We start from the raw sequence: 16,534 nt of genomic DNA, 5'->3' as shown, positions 1-16,534 counted from the left end.
CTTTAAGCAGTGACTTAGAATAGATGATCTGTAGAAGTGATTTCCAACCTCTTCTACTCTGTAACTATGCAGAAAACAAATTGTAAACTTTTTAGGGTACAGACTGTGATACGTTGTTGAGTACTAATCAATTATTTGGGTCCCTTGGCTCCAAAGCCATGCAGAAAATCAAAATAAATACATAAGCCCGGCATTTCTGGTACAAAGTAGTGCTACAAAGGCTCCCACCTGTACATGAAAAGCAACAGTACACGAGTTCAGAAAATTGTGCCTGCCTAGATACGATTATGATTGGATTACGATGAAAATCAGTATTACACATTTGACAGCTACATCTTTCTCTGTTCAGGGGGACGAAATGACTTAAAAATGTTCCGTCGCCTAGTGCCTGCAGAAGTTAGGATCTTTGTGACATAGAACACAAGCAGTACATGCCTGTCTCTGGGATCTAGAAGACTTGAATTCAGCTCACACAGTCAGATCCACCCTGTTACAAAAAGGTAAGCCACACAACCTCTCCAAAACTCATAACCAGGCTCCTTAGATTCAACATGAAATAAATCCAAGTTTCTATCTGAATTCAGATTTCAAGTTTTCTCCTCTGCCCACAGTGTCATTTTGCTCTCCTACACACACAATGTCCAAAAAGCTTTTCTGAAAGCTGTCTGGGTGAAAAATGAAGAGGTGGCTCTCTGCAGCACCTTGTGAAGAATCAGGGAAACATTCACACTCAGCCTCACCTTCAGTTCAGGTAATAAGTGAGCAGCAAATAAGAAAGATGCTGAGATTAAAAGAAGTAGCCAGTGTGCTTTGCATTTAGAAAAAGGTCTTGTTATTCAGAAACCTGTATTCCAGACCAAACTACATGCAAATGAATTTGGGGGTTGCAGGTTTCCCGTCACTATATGTTGAGAACTGTGTCTGAATTATTTTATTGGCACTTTGGTGATGAAATGAAAATTACCTAATAGCATCTGCCTGCTTCTATAGAAGTAAACAGCAAGAGTCTGCTCCTGGAAAGGTAAATTATGTTTGCAGTTATGTGCACATGGTGGGAAACACCAATAGTAGAGTTACATTACATAAGAGCTGTGAGTAAGTGCCTCCAAAAGAGAGCAGGCCTAAAACCCCTGGATGTTGTGGCACTAGCTGCTCCCTACATATTTATACTTATAAATTATATATGGGAGAAACATTTAGTATTCAAAACATAAGAACAGCTTAACTGTCTAGACAGGAAGCTTTGTACCTACAGTTTCTGGATCTTCCAGGGTTTAAAGTCTAATAAAAGGAAATATGAAAACCAAGTCTACAGTTATAAGCTTAAAATTAATAGAACTCAGTTAAACAAAATACAGTAAGAGCAATATTTATAGAAAAGGCTGAAATTCTGTTGGGCATTCAGGAAGAATAGTTTTTAAAAGCTCCTCTGTTTAGTGACTTGTTCAGCTCCAGCAGAATGTAGGCCATGGACCCCCTCAGGGAATGACAGTAATTGAGGTAAGTAATCAGTTTTCTTTAAGAAATTTTATGTAATTGGGAATTCCCAGTCTCTAGTAATTACTGCATCAGCTGTTGGCACTAAAGCTTCCTTGGTTGTGAAAAGCAAATCCATTCCTTCACATTCAGCTGTAAATAAGCTTTGTACAAATGAGGAAAGGTGGGAATTCATCAGGAGTTCCTGATTCAGCAAGTTCATTAAATAAATATTCCATGTGCTTAATCAGGAGCTCACTAAGACGCCTGGCTTGCCCAGGTCTGAACAGAGACCCCAGCATGACAGGGAAAGCAGATCTATCTTTATTATGATATGTATTAAGGTTTTTTCATTATGTCTAATCTTTGTTGTTGCTGTGGCCATTGCCTTGGCCTTTCTCTGTGCATCTCTGGAAACTTCTCATGAACAATCAGTGCTATCTTAAAACGTAGTCATTCAATAACTTATCTTTGACCATGTTCCTAGACCCCTGGTTATCAGCCATATCTCAAATCACTCACAAGACTTTCCTGTTGGCATTAAAAAATTATCCTGGTCAACATCAACTACATTATAAATTGCTACAGAACTTTAAATGATCATAGATAATATAGACATAATTCCAGCTGCCAAAATTAATTTGAAAATGAATTATTATGTCATGAAAAGTCAATAGGTTAGCTAGATCCCTCCACAGGATAGTCTGTGCAATTAAAAATACAATTTTTCCTCCTTCACTTTGATTATCTGACAACTATTAACAAAAATTTATTTAAAGTTACACCTACCAGAGTTTGATAAAGGCCTTTGAAAAATGAGCAGTAAACTCAGTAAGGAAGGGGGATCTGGAGAATCCAAAGCAATGCTATTGTGAACAATGAGACAGATATGATAATGCAAGTAATCTATTTGGACAGTAGGGGAGAAGGTTCAGAACAAAGTGCCAGCAGTGTAAACGGAAATATACACACACTGACAGTTCAAAGGGACTCATTACCATGGAACCAACTGTTTCAATTATAAGGGAAGAAGGGAAAGTCACTGGAAAGAAACTGAGACATCTAATGCATGACAAAACACTGTACAAAAGTGTGATGCACCTATACCAGTAACCCCATTTCAGTTAAGAGAGGGAAAATCCCCAAGATAACTGGAGCACTGGGAGATGCTTGAATGTGCCCAGATCAGGATGCTCTGAGTGGCTCCCACTGAAGTCAGACTCACTATAATGCAAAGCACCTAAAGAGTCAGTGCTAAAACACATATATTCTATTGTCCTCTACTGGAAGAGCAAATCTAGGACTTGCCCTGGGTCCTCCAGCATGTACCTAATGCCATCAGTCACCTCTTACTTCACAGAGCTCCCACTGTCTTCCTTCTTACAATGCTGTAAAATATGCAGGGGAAGAGAAATGAAAAATTCACTAATATAAAAACCAGAAGACTGGACGAATACAAGACCAAAATAACCTTCCTGGGGATAAATGCAGACAACTTCCCTACTAGAAAGCACTATCAATGCTTATTACTGGAAAAGTACCAGAGATTTTTTTCACAGAATTAGCCAAAGTCTGCTTCATCTACATTCACTGGATTTGTACCAGACACAAGGAGTCTGCCTCTCCCGCAGCAAGGCTGGCTCACAGGCTGGCTTCAGAGGGTGTGTATCCAGTCTTGTTTATGAAATGACACCTTCTAAGACAGTGTGTTGGTTTAGTATGGTAACAGAACGTATTTTACTTGGAACAGTGTAGAAGCTAGAGAGAAAACAGACTGGCTCATCGGTATGCTGACACACAGGAACACACACAACTGTCCTCTTATCCACAGTCTTGTTTCCTTAAATATGCCCGTCCAAAGCCTTCACTTGCAACTCAATATTGTCAAGCGAAAACATTAAGTAGTCCCAGTGTTCCTCTTCCAAATCATGAAAATGGCATATTTTACCTCAGAAAACATTAATAAAAATGGCTTTGTTCTTAATTTCATTTCTATTTCCAAAACCACTAGAACTGTTCTACAGCCCTTTCTCACAATTATAAAAGTTAAAAATGTATTTTAAAAGCAAGATAAATAAATGCCTGCAAAGTTCACACTGTTCTATACCATGACTCCCTGAGCTGATGATTTACAAGCAGGACTGAATAATATGAAGTCCCAGTAAAATTCAGGCTGCCACAAGTAAATGATTTGCCTGCTGGTTTGGGTATTGGTTCTCAAGAGTCTGGAGTACTACTTTTGAGATGATAATACCTGAAGCTGGGAATGCAGGGATTAAGCATCGATACATGGAAAAAAGCTCAGGACCACTGAATCACTTCAAACACCACACTGAGCGGTTACACACACACAAAAACCAAACCTACTCTATGCAAGTGGATTGTGAATGTAAGTGACATGTAAGCCTAGTAAATCAGAGAAATGTAATTTAATCTCTCTAATCCACAATTTCAAAGCTACTACCATGTGATACTTATTTGACTGCTTACCACTAAAAGCCATTACAATTTTCTTAGGCTTGCCATTTCAGTCTGCTGCTTTCACTAAGTGATATATCAAATGAAACACAGAAACAAAAGTATATTCACTCCAAGGATATGTGTTTGCTGCTTTTTTTAAAATTGGTTCTCCCAATTAGGTATTAGAGTGGGAAATAAAAGTGTCTTAGCAAGAAATGAAGCTTTACAACATAGTTACTTATCCACAAATCTTAAATAATTGGATATTTTGCTATACTTCAAAGAAAGATAAGCCTGGAACAAAATCAAATAATCCCAGCACTCTAAGGTGTAGCAGTCAAAATTCCGGTATCAAATAAATCCAACTGAGAGCCTTCAGAATATGTTTGAGGCAAAATAATTCTTGAAATAATTAGACAACTCTGAACAACAAGAAAGATGTATAGTCTACTACATTAATCCTTGCCTTATCATCCGCACTTGCATAAAATACATTTGAAATTACAATTACCCTTTATCCACCATGCAAAAGCACACTGTCTATTAGCTAGAGGAGAATCATAGAACTGTTTACATTGAAAAGACCCTTAAGATCACCGAGTCCAACCATTAATCCAGCACTGCCAAGTCCACCACTAATCCATGTCCCTAAGCATCACATGTACACATCTTTTAAGTACCTGCAAGGATGCTAAATCAACCACTTCCCTGGGCAGCCTGTTCCAGTGCTTTACAACCCTTTTGGTGAAGAATTTTTCTCCTAATATCCAATCTAAACCTCCCCTAGTGCAACTTGAGGCCTTTTCCTCTCGTCATATTGCTCGTTACTTGGGAGTGAAGCAGCAAGTTGTGTTCCTCAGCTATACTCAATTACACCAGAGTATGTATATAAACACATGCAATGCCTGGAAGAGTTTATCCATTTACAGATGTAACATATTGCAAACAGCTAATTTTCCTCAACAGATGGCTATAGTGGCTCTTCCTGCAGCATAAACATGATTCTACAAGAGAAGTTGCCTCCTGCTCCTGATCCAAAGACAGGCACATCAAGAGCAGTGAGGGAGGACCTCCCATTTACTGTTTAGTTACTGCATTTGGAATACAACCAGAAGGTCTACCTGCTGTAGGTTGGCTCAGGGCTTCCTAGCAGTGTGAGAAAAACTGAATTTATCAATTAAACAGGAGTGCTCCTGGGGCCACAATGAGCCCAAAACTGGGACAGAGCTTTAAAGTCAAGTTGGTCTGTCAGGTAGACCAGGAGGAGAAGAAAGGGAGCAGTGGATAGTGCTGCAAGCTGTTGCTCTCTCACTTCATAGTTGCTCCCCCTACATGCTCGACCCCTTTTTCAGCAACAAGAAGAACTCCTATGGCCTCCCAGGACTCTGACAGACAAGGAGCAAACTGCCCACCCTCAGGAGGGTGCTGGGTAATGAACACCTTTACGTGATGGCTGGAGCCAGCCCTGAGTTCTTTCCCTTCGCAACATAGGTTTAGGGACAACACACTTTGTACCACTAGTTTAAGTTAGACTCTGAGCCTTTCTTGCCTTGTCATTTACTTACTATTTTCTTTCCAAGATCCTTGATCAAATATTTGAAGAGTCACCCATGAGACTTAGGCCAAGCACACATTGCTACTGTCTCAGCTAAATCAGCAAGGGATACAATCACATTGCAGCTCCAACTGCAGGCATGAGAAAAGCTGTGACAGCCAAATTATATCTATATGGAGAGTGTGTTAATTTCTTTCCTAGATTAATTTCTACTAGCTTATTCTGACTTTCCTCTAGGAAGCTATATACTCCATATTGGGAGTGTTTTGCAATCTCAGTACCACCATACCATGAGAGATTCAGTCTCCAAATAAGCCAGTTGATATTTTTGCTATCAAATTGATTCACAAAAGAATTGCAGCATGCTCTCGGCAAAAAGTCCTACCAGTGCCAAATGTACCGCTGGTGCCAGTGCCGGGCCATTCCTCTGCTGGCGTGTTCATGTTTCCCAGGATCTGTGCTCTACTGAGCTACAAAAGATGGGTCTTAACGTGTCGGAACACAGCACAGCCCCACAGAGATCCTAACCTGGGCCCTGGAAGCAACAGAGCTCTGTCAGCAATTTTATAGTAGACCTACATCCTTCTGACGCAGTGCCAAGACTTTGGCTAAACAACACTTTCAAAAACAAGCTCTAGAAATCCAAGCCACCAAGAATTTTCAAGTGTTTCTCTCCCTCAGGAATTCTTGAGATGTGAGAAATACCTGTGTTGTCAACAATAAAGATGAGAAGCAAGATACTTGGAATGTCTTTTATAAAACTTTGTCTGACACGAGGTTGTCCCTTAAGCCCTTCTAAAAGTAACCTATGAGTGTACACAAGAGATATGTCTTCCTTTTGAAATCTACAAGTCCCCACCAGTCTTTGTTAGCATATACTGACAACAAAAGGGCAAAACAAACAATTCAGCTCTGATAGTTATTACAGAGGTAGAGGTAGAGGGAAGGGGTTCTCAGCTCCTAAAACGATGCACACAAAAAAAAGGAACTCACATAGTCAGTATTGATGGAAGTCCTACTGCCAACTGCCACACACAAAAAACACCGTAACACCTGCTGGTATTGACATCACTGCCTGGTAGGAGAACATTTCATGAAATTCACATTAGGCAAGCTGTACCCCTAAGATTTGGGCACATATTGCACAAGGCTTCACCTACATTCATCTGTCTTTAAAGGACAAATTTATACAAAGTGCAATAAAGTCCATGAACCATCCACTGCTAACAGAGAGAAAGGAATGCCAATAAGCCAGTAGTGATGGCACTCGAGGGAGAAGAGACACAAGAGGCTGGTTTTGAAGTTCCAGCCAGATGTTTCCACTTCACAAATGCAACCACTATGGTCAGATTATCTAAGACATAGTTCTGTATGAATTGAGAATTGAAAGTCATTCCTAGGCTTTCTCTCCAGACCTGTGAAACTCTTAATTCCTTCCCTCACGTGCCCTCTGCTGAATATGATTGCTCTTCAAACAGGAATTTATCTACTCTCTTACAATGTTTGTTGAAAGACAGTTGCAAAGCATCAGGGACATAAGGAATGGTAAAGCAGGGTCATCAGGATATTTCCTAAGAGCACAGAAGAGTAGAACTAGCCTCAGTAGATATCCCATCATGCCAAATACGAGTGGTGATAACTAAACTGGGTCCCAAATATTCCATGAGAGATGCCAAGTATTAAAGAAAACACAAAATCTAGAACATGCTAAACCTGATTGTTGCTCAGTGCACAAAGCAATGCCTTCCTTGTTCAAGAATTTATATCTGGATTTTAACTCTGAAAGGATGGCCATCAAGCTCCTCTATACATACATATTTTTAGAATTAGGAAAATGCATGTTGGCACTAACCAAAATGCAACTGTACCAACAAACAATATTCAAATTGATCTTTCAATTCTTCAGTGATACAAGGCATTTCCCATGTACTGTATATTTATTGATGCCTTATTCCTCATCTGCATGAATCCAGTGCAAACAGATCCAACAGTCAGAGACCTTTTTCATAACTTAAAAAAAAATTATAATTTCATAATTTCATACAATTACTGGTCTAATGCATGAACATGTTTCAGTGTACACAAGTGTAGGGTAACTCCAAAATGAAGAGATTTTAAAGCTCTTCCTAAGTATGGAATCCAAGATCTTCACTTTTGTTTCTCTTAACTAGTAGAAGACTTGTTTTTTATTTTCTTCTCTAGTATCAGGAACCCCCATAGGGAAGGGTGTTTGGAGAGGAAAAGAACAAACAAAAAACCCATACAAATTAATAATAGAGAACGTGGGTCATAGCAAATTCATGTCCTCACAAATCAGCCCATCCAATGCATGTCCATCAAAATCTCAGTGACAGATGCCTTTGTAACTTCTTTATGATACCAAATCCAGCCTTGAATACCTGTGGAAAAGATGTACTAAAATTTTCTAAAACATTCTGAAAAGATACGGACTTTTACAAGAATTTTGCTGTTTCACTCATAAGCACTCTTTTCCAATTACAAAGATTACAGCAATTCAGATCTGACCCCGTGAATGACGGATGACACACTTTATACTCTGGAGTCAACATGTAAATTTTACCTGTAATTTCTGCCCTCTACAAAAATTGGGTTATACAATAATGAGGTGCTTGACTGCTGTTGCATTAAGTCTGTAATGAGACTGAATGCACAGTCATACCATTTAGTGTTTTAAATTGCTTCAACTTTGGAGTAAATACATCAGCAAAGACTGAGCTGGGATATTAAGTGTAGAGCAGTACATCAAAATAAGATGTTAACTAGCTGATGTTACATGAAAATTATTTCCATATTTCACTGAAGAATTCTTCAAATTATTAACTTGTGTAATATGTTATTAAATGAAGCACATAGAGGCATCTTAAACATTAACTTACTTGAAGGTAGAAATAACATAGGCAAATATTTCATACTTACTGTAGGAAAACTCCAATTCTTCTCATGAGATTTTTACCATAAGCTAGCAAGCCTGACATGAATTAATTTCCTACCTGTGCTGGCTCCTAATTTTACCTTTTACAAGAATATGGGCATTTTACAACATGCTAAGAAAACTGTTTCAGTCAAATGACTACTGCAGTATTTCTTATTTAGCTACTTCCAGTGTGAAGTTTCAGCTTGCTTTTTCCATTCCTCCCCTTTTTCAGCCTCCGAGCAGCTGTGTTCTTTCCATCTGTGGTAAGTAACCCATGACCATTTCAGACTTCTGCCAAGATTATGCTTCCAAGTGAATTAGGCTGCCCAAGAAAATTCTCAGATCAGTTTGAATATACCTACATCATGTTTTCCAATGATACTGCAAAGGAACTCTTTAATTCTCAGTCCCTTCAGCATCTGACAAGTGCTGCAGTCAAATTGCACTGGGTCTTCAATACAGTTAATGAAGGCCTATTGTCTAATAAGAGTAATTTAGGTTTAGAGGGATCTCTGGGAATTTCTATTTCCCATCCCTAGATAAAAGCAGGTCTAGTTCAGATGAGCTCTGGCAGTCTCCAAGGCTGAAGATCCCATGAACTCTCTGGGCCTCTCTTCTGGCATTTGACCACCATCTCTGACAACAATTTATTGTTAGTTTTCCTTGTTACAGCTTATGCCTGCTGCCAAACATCCTACCACTGTTCCTCCAAGAAAGCCCTGACTGCATCTTCTCAGGTGACAGCAAGTAAGACCACATTCCTTTAGCCTTCTCCTTGTAACACTGAGCAAAGCTGGGATCCTTTCAGGACTCCCTTTGACTTCACTGACTTACTCAGCTTGTGTGTCAGAAGGTCTGGTTAACTCAGTTAAAATAATTCAGGACTAAAAAGGAAAAAGATCGCTGCAATTTCCTGCATGTTATGGGCAGAAGACAGACTTTAGAAAACTATAGTTACATTAAACAAGTAGCATATTCCTACTGGGACCTGCATCCATAAACGTCTTTTCAGAAAGCCATTTGCAATGAAAACTTTGGCTGGTCAAACCCTACAAACAAAAATGCAAGCTCTTGAACACCTCACTTACACACTGCCTACAGAGTAACTATTAATACAGAGACAAACATCTTTTATGGGGGTGTAGTACTTCCCATGCATTCGTTCAAGGCACACTCAAGAAAGGTTATACAAATTATTGCAAGTTTAGTCTGGTTGTTATAATGATGTTTCTGAGCAGAAAGGTGGCTTAATAAAATACAGTGATAAATAGGGAGGACTGTTTAAAACCTTATCTTTCATTCCTGGTACTTTGAATTCCTGAGTAAGTCCTTTCAGTCAGTGAAAACATTTTGAACTCAGATAAATGGTATCTTGAGATTTTTTTTCCTCTCAGAATTTTGTTCAAAGATTGTACTGAGAAAATTAAACATTAAAGTGGCTTTTACTTCCTGACTGTTCAAAATGGGTTCTAATTTCTGTTTGCCGTATTTTCAAATTAAAGTTTTAATTCAAATTGCTGTGCAATTTTAAGGGTAATAACCTTTTTTGTTTCCTCAGCTTATCCATCTGCTGTCCAGTACAATTACTATTTCTTATTACGTGAAATTTAGCAGTTTGCTAGAAGAATTTCTGTCTTAGCTTCAGCCTGGTGTCCAAAATGAAAACACTTCAAATCTGCCCATGACATGAAATTTTCTGGGAAAGTTAAAAGTAGTTTGGTGACAAGCTTATTGAAACAGACTCTAGCAAAGCCTCTTAGTTTGTTATCAATATCATGGGTTTCTTAATTGCCACATAGATGGCAATTTTTAATTTTGCTGGAACTTGTGTTTCTTGTTGGATGCTAACCTTGCTCTTCCCCAGCAGTTAAAGCAATAATCAAAGAGTCAGCTCAGAGAGTAAGTTGTATTTTCTATTGCCTTACTTCCAATATTCTCATCTTCAGTTTCCTATCTTTAAAAATTGCTTCATGTTTTGTATTTTTCAAAACAATAGTCTCAAACTTCCCTAACAGTAATGATGCCTTAGGCATCAGTAAGAGAAAAGCTCCAAGACATCAAAACCCAATTTTGTTGTCCCTATCTAGAAACAGAGAATACAGTCCTTAGAATTAGACAGAGGATCACACAAAAGTTTTCTGTCAAAGAAAAAAACCAGAAAATGCTACCTCAAAAACAGCTTTAAGTAAGTAAAAGAAAAAAAATAGTTCTGGTTATGCTAAGTTTAGTCTAGCAAAGGTTAAAGGCCACAAAATGATCTTTTTAATCTGGCTGCATGAAAACTCAAAATATTTTGCTCAAATATCACTCCATTTCTCATCCACAACTCAGGCATTTCCATTTTTGCTATGTATAAAATAATTTTATTTAAGCCATGCCATTTGCAGTGGTGTATTTCAGGAAATGCTAATCCTTCATTTATACTGACCTAAAGTCAGGGAACCCTTGATATTGCCCCTCAAGCACCCATAGGCTGAAAACTCCTAAGCTGACACAGCAGAGACCTGAAGTGGGAGGAACTCATCCCTGTTCTGTCACTCCAACATCTTCTTCATTTACAGTAAAATACACAGTATTGCATACAAATACCGAACAATGTATAAAACTGCTGTACTCACCTAACAGCAGCAGTCAGCCAGTTTACAGGAGAGCAAACCCAACTCTTTACAGGAAAGAAGAAACCATTTGAATCTAGCCTGGCCTAGCCGGTTGTCTGACGTGATCTTACCCAGTACTGAACCAGCAAGTACTTGTTACCACTGCGTCAACAAAATCAGGACCTGACATCAAGAGAAACTGAGCACTGCTTTGCATTTGATTAACACAATGTGGTTCTAAGAGGTGAGGGGACTACCCAAAGTGTAAGCTGATTGAAATTACCCCAGAGCAGAATGCCAAACTACACCTCAGCTTCTCAACCACCAACCTATGTGTCCAAGGACCTGACATTCCCAAACAGCAAATAACTCACAAGACCATACTGCTCCTCACTCTTCCCATCTGTTAATGAGGATGGAGTGGTCCTCCTTCTATCCTGGTCTGATGCTGTTGGAAGACTAGGCTGAGGAAACCACTGATGCATGCTACACTTTGTTATGTCATTCTAGTCTCTGCCCATTCTAGTTGTAAGCTTTCTGCTTTATTGTCCTTTACTACTTATCTCAAATGTCCCATCCCACACAGCTGTCACTGGAGGTCAAACCACACAGAGACAGGTGAATCCCTCAGATAATTAAGTTTTGGCTTCATATAGCACTATGACTATCAGAATTCAAACATTTTGGTAGCACAATTTATGGTGGAAAGGGTGTGGAAAATAGAGATATATTAGTTGGTGGCTTGTTGCACTACAAAACTATTAGCACTTACTTGTGCCTGTCAAGTTCATTCCTACCACTGCTCAGATAAGCTCACAAAAGCTCATATATCCCTGTCTGATTACAGGCAGACCACAAATACACCTGTGAGTATGGTGTTTACCAGTGACCCAGAGGGAGGAAGCAGCACCTTTGGCCAGCTGTCTCCCTACTGATCATGGGGAGTCAAGACAGGCATCTGTTCTACAAACCACATTTTAAAATAAGGGAAAATATCTGAGGTTGGAAGACCAATTCCACATTGTCCTTCATGCAGCCCGTGCTTACCTGAACAACCTGTAGGATTTCCTACACTCCTCCACCTTAAATGAGCAAATTTTTAGGTACAAATTACTGCACTGGATCCTACTTCACTAATTCCAATTCAAAACATAGTCCCCAAACAAAGTAATGAAGCTCATTTATCAACCTGTTGCCTGAGGGACTCAGAGATGACCTCCAAGTAATCACAAGATAGACAATGATCCTGCCCATTCAAAAACAGAACAGTCTTTACAAACCACAAAAGGTAAGACTAAACCCAGTTTCCCTTTTTTACCCCAAAATAAAAGATACAAACCAAAGCCACACACAACTCTTGTAGTCAGAGAGGATACGAGGTCTAAATACACAGTTGCTGTGACTGAACAAGATTCTGTGACATTGGAGAGAAGCTATTTTTTTTTCCAGTAGCCAATGTTCTTTCCCAAGGGTAGGATTTGGAATACTCATTTTATCCTCTACTGCCAACAGTACCCACATGCTCTTTGGTTAGAAAAGAGATATTTGGCACAATGGCTCATCATGCCAATTATCAAAATGGACCAGCTGCTTCCCTTTTGGAGTGACAGCGAGGTTGGAGTGGCTGGGACTTCCACAGCCACACAGACCACAGTCACCTCCACAGCCAAAAGCTTAGAGCTGATACAGGTGGTATTTTTCTAAAGATATATTGTACTAGAAAAGTACAAAATACCCAAAATGCACCTTTTAATTCCCCTAGATCAGTTAAATCTATGGTATTTTGTGGGATTATTGACACTGTGGCCATAGCATAGCCAAAGAGGACCACAAAAGCCATGAGAGAGGTAAGAAAAGGACACAGACCATTAGAGATTAGTTATGAACATAGCAAGGTGTTCCTGTCCCAAGCGCCCCTGTAGTGGGAGCTCAGACATGTAACATGCTGCAGGATTGAGATTCTTGAGAAGATAAGACAAGAAGGCAGTGTTCCCCTCAAAAAAACACAATAAGCAATGGTTTCCCATTAAACCCTTTTAGAAATTGTCTCCCTCTGACTTTCTTTTTCTATTTATTTTTCTTTGCCAAATTTATCACAGTCCTTCTGTCCCAGCTCCACCTTGGCCAGCTTCCCAACCTTTTTGACAGCGCTGCAATGTCACTCCTATTTTCCAGCTACGGACAACGGAGCCTGCTGGTCTAGAATGAGACTTACTAGAAGAGCAGTGAAATGAAGAGAACACGCACAAAATGTGGCCCTAACGTTCTCTCTCTTCAACACAAATAAGAAAGTAGATCTGGACTGCTGAGTGAAATGTATCCTGTAAATTTCCCTGCACAAAGTCTGCATCTGCTCCAAAAAGGGTGATGATTACTACAGGTGACCATAATTATACCAGGCCCGCCTGTCTTCACTCAAAAAAGAGAATAAATGTCTCCATATTTTCCCTTCAAAGCAAGATGGAACAGAGCTTTAATACAACGGGTATTTTCTATGCCAATCTAAGAGAAAACCCTCTTTCCGTGAGATTTTGTTCATATAAGGTCAAACCAGAAAGAAGAAATAACACCCACTGGCTGGTCACAAGTATGCAATAAAAACAGAAATCAATGTTTATGGAAGAATGCTGTTTGCTACTTAAATTTTATTGAACAGCAAATACACTGAGCAGACTACCACTTTCTTCATGGATATTTTGCAAACATAGGGAGAGACATCACAAAGTATCCATTCAAAACTATTTGCTCAGTTAATATCATTTTATGGCTGTAGAGGAGAATATCTTCAGTGTTTCTGCAGGATTCTAGTGGCTCTCCAAACCGGAGTCTTCCCTTATAGATCAAGGTGTTCCAGTGATTTATGTGAGAGCCTTATCCCCAGCAGATGTGCTGTGCTGTTTTGGGCTGGGATTAAGCTAATTTTCCTCACAGCAGCTAGTATGGGGCTATGTTTCGTTTTGCAAAAACAGTGTTGATAATAAGAGGGAAGTTTTTTTTTATTGCTGAGCAGGGCTTACACAGAGTCAAGGCCTTTTCTGCTCCTCACACCACCCCACCAGTGAGTGCACTGGGATTCACATGGAGCTGGGAGGGGACACAGCCAGGACAGCTGACCTTCGCTGACCAAAGGGATATCCCAGAAGATACGGCATCATGCTCAGCATATAAAGCAGGGACAAGTAGAAGGAAGGAGAAGGCATTTGGAGTGATGGCGTTAATCTTCCCAAGCAACCATTACACGTGATGGAGCCCTGCTTTCCTGGGGATGGCTGAACACCTGCCTGTCCATGGCAAATGGATTCCTTTTTTGCTTTGCTTATGTGTGCAGCTTTCACTTCACCCATTAAACTGTCTTCTTCTCAACCCATGAGTTTTACTCACTTTTACTCTTCCAATTCTCTCTCCCATCCCACTGGGGTGAGCAGCTGGGTAGTGCTTAGCTGCCAGCTGGGGTTAAACCATGTAAGCTGCTGCACACTGAGAAAGCGGATCAGACCCTTACAGTGAGTTTGCAACATACGTATGGAAGTAGTAAGCACACATCAGAGGAAGGACTCTCTTGAAGCAACTGTTTTTAAAAAGCTCAAAATAACTTTATGCTTCTTTTTACACCAATAATCTTTTAATTAAAAGTTAAGCAGTACAGCTACAAAGATTTCCAAGATCCTGAACATTCTCTCAACAGCTTATACTACTTACCAAATGCTTTGTTCTTTGCAATCCCCGTGATTATAAAAGGAATTGATTTTTTTTTAACCTAATTTTACATCCTTCGCATCACTTTAAATTGCATTACTAGATTGGAACATAAATCTTTACTGTTTGGGGGTTTTTTCCACCTAAGGAGAAGTGTAATAATTGCATCAAAGATCGCACATGAACAATGAAGCATCCAAATGTTTAAAAATCAGAAAAAAACATGAGGTTTTTAAACAATATTTTTTAATATAAAACTTTGCTTTGTATTATTTAGTGTCTGAAAAAAATGCAAGAAAAAAATATTCTGAAACTAAGGCAGCTGTACTGAAATCCTTCTTTTATGTATCTTCCTGTCAATGAAGTCATTGGAAAAGGAAAAAATTCACTTCCAAATTTCTTCTGAATTTGAAGGCCATTCTAAACTCTACTGAAAACAATGTAAAGATGTCATTCACATCTCAGAGCTGTGGAGTACCTGTATTCACTTGCTTTTGCAGCATTTGACCTTTCCTATAGGCAAGTTATGGAGTGAGTCACCGACAAACCCATTTGCTCTCAAAAAGAGTGGTAAAATTGCCACCAAAGATGGCAAAGACTCACCTGTTGCACAACTGTCACAGAAACAAAGGCACATGAACACTTCATAAAAACCAGTGTCATAACACACACAAACTAGAAGGCTCAATTAAGTAATTAATACAGCATATTTTGTTCTGGCATTTCCTGACCCTCAGTGCTTGGCTTTGCTTTTCAAAGCTGGGAGCTACTACATGAAATATGCCAGAGTTATTCAGAAAGCAAACCATAAGCACACAATCCATCCAACAAACACCTGGTGGTACAAAACACAGGCATCAACAAGACAGAGGGGTTTTTATTGCACAGGTACCTGCTGCTCGTGGTGAAGGGGAACCTCACAGCAGCAGTAGACTTTCCTGTCTGCTACAGGCCATAGCAAAGTAAGGGCTGTGCCAAAACACACTCCATGGCAGTGGGGTCTGCACAAAGGAGCTTTGCCCATCCACTCTCAGTTCCTGTCAGGAGAGCAATTACTCCCAGACAACGACTGCTGGCACAGGCATACAGTACTCGGACCTGTGCAGCAAGTACACCAAATGCAAAAGCTCTTCTGCCAGAAAGCACAGCAAGAGCAGCAAAGGTGATAGGAGGCAAGCATTTCATTAGCAAAAGGTTTGTTCATTGGTAACTCTGCTTTAAATTATAGATGTAAAGCAATACCCAAAAAAAAAAAAAAAGAAAAAAAAAAGAAAGAAAAAAAAGAAACCTCAGGCCCTATTCCAGACTGTAGCACAGCTATACACTGCTCATTTATGCATCCTTCCTGTTTTCTAATACCTCTCTGTCTCTTTTCTACCCTTAGCTCACCTTCAATTTCTGCTCTTTATTTGAGCTAACATCACCAGTCTTCTAACAAATTTCCTTGTTTAAGTAGCTTCCAGTCTTGAGTGCTTCTCAACCCACACTGCTCTCTCCCACAACAGTTCTCTTGTTTTGGTTTGAGGGTTTTTTGATTTCTTTTTTGGGGTGGGGTTTTGGGAGGAAGGAGAACAACACACTGGTTGGCTTGTTTCAAAAAGAAACCCTTCCTTGCCTTTTACTCCCCTCACCCAAATCATCTTGCTCAGGAGGCTCCCTATCATCTACCTGTCTAACCCTTCTGGACTCTATTTCATATATCTGAGCTCAGACCTCATCCTTACCACAGCACCAATCTCTCTCCCCTGTTCTCACCTACTCATCCAAGCTCTTTCCAAATACAACCAAAGTGTTGCCTAGCCCTTCCAACTTCCT

At 39.6% G+C, this 16,534-nt stretch overlaps 1 protein-coding gene across 3 annotated transcripts in view; it reads right to left on the bottom strand.

Annotated features, from left to right (window-relative positions):
* The window catches only part of CPNE4 (copine 4), a 229,594-nt gene that overhangs the window by 183,345 nt on the left and 29,715 nt on the right, over nucleotides 1–16,534 (bottom strand). The window contains exon 2 of one of the 3 annotated variants that reach the window (XM_048300539.1): nucleotides 5,877–6,026. The exons of the other annotated variants lie outside the window; for them this stretch is intronic. Coding sequence (XP_048156496.1) covers nucleotides 5,877–5,934 — 58 coding nt within the window. The 5' untranslated portion in view covers nucleotides 5,935–6,026. The remainder of the gene's footprint in view (nucleotides 1–5,876; nucleotides 6,027–16,534) is intronic. 3 annotated transcript variants of the gene reach the window in all.

This window comes from Corvus hawaiiensis, chromosome 1 (genome assembly GCF_020740725.1).
Source record: "Corvus hawaiiensis isolate bCorHaw1 chromosome 1, bCorHaw1.pri.cur, whole genome shotgun sequence".
Taxonomy (NCBI): Eukaryota; Metazoa; Chordata; class Aves; order Passeriformes; family Corvidae; genus Corvus; species Corvus hawaiiensis.
Note: the sequence above shows the minus strand (reverse complement) of the source record. Positions and strands in the feature narration are given on the sequence as shown.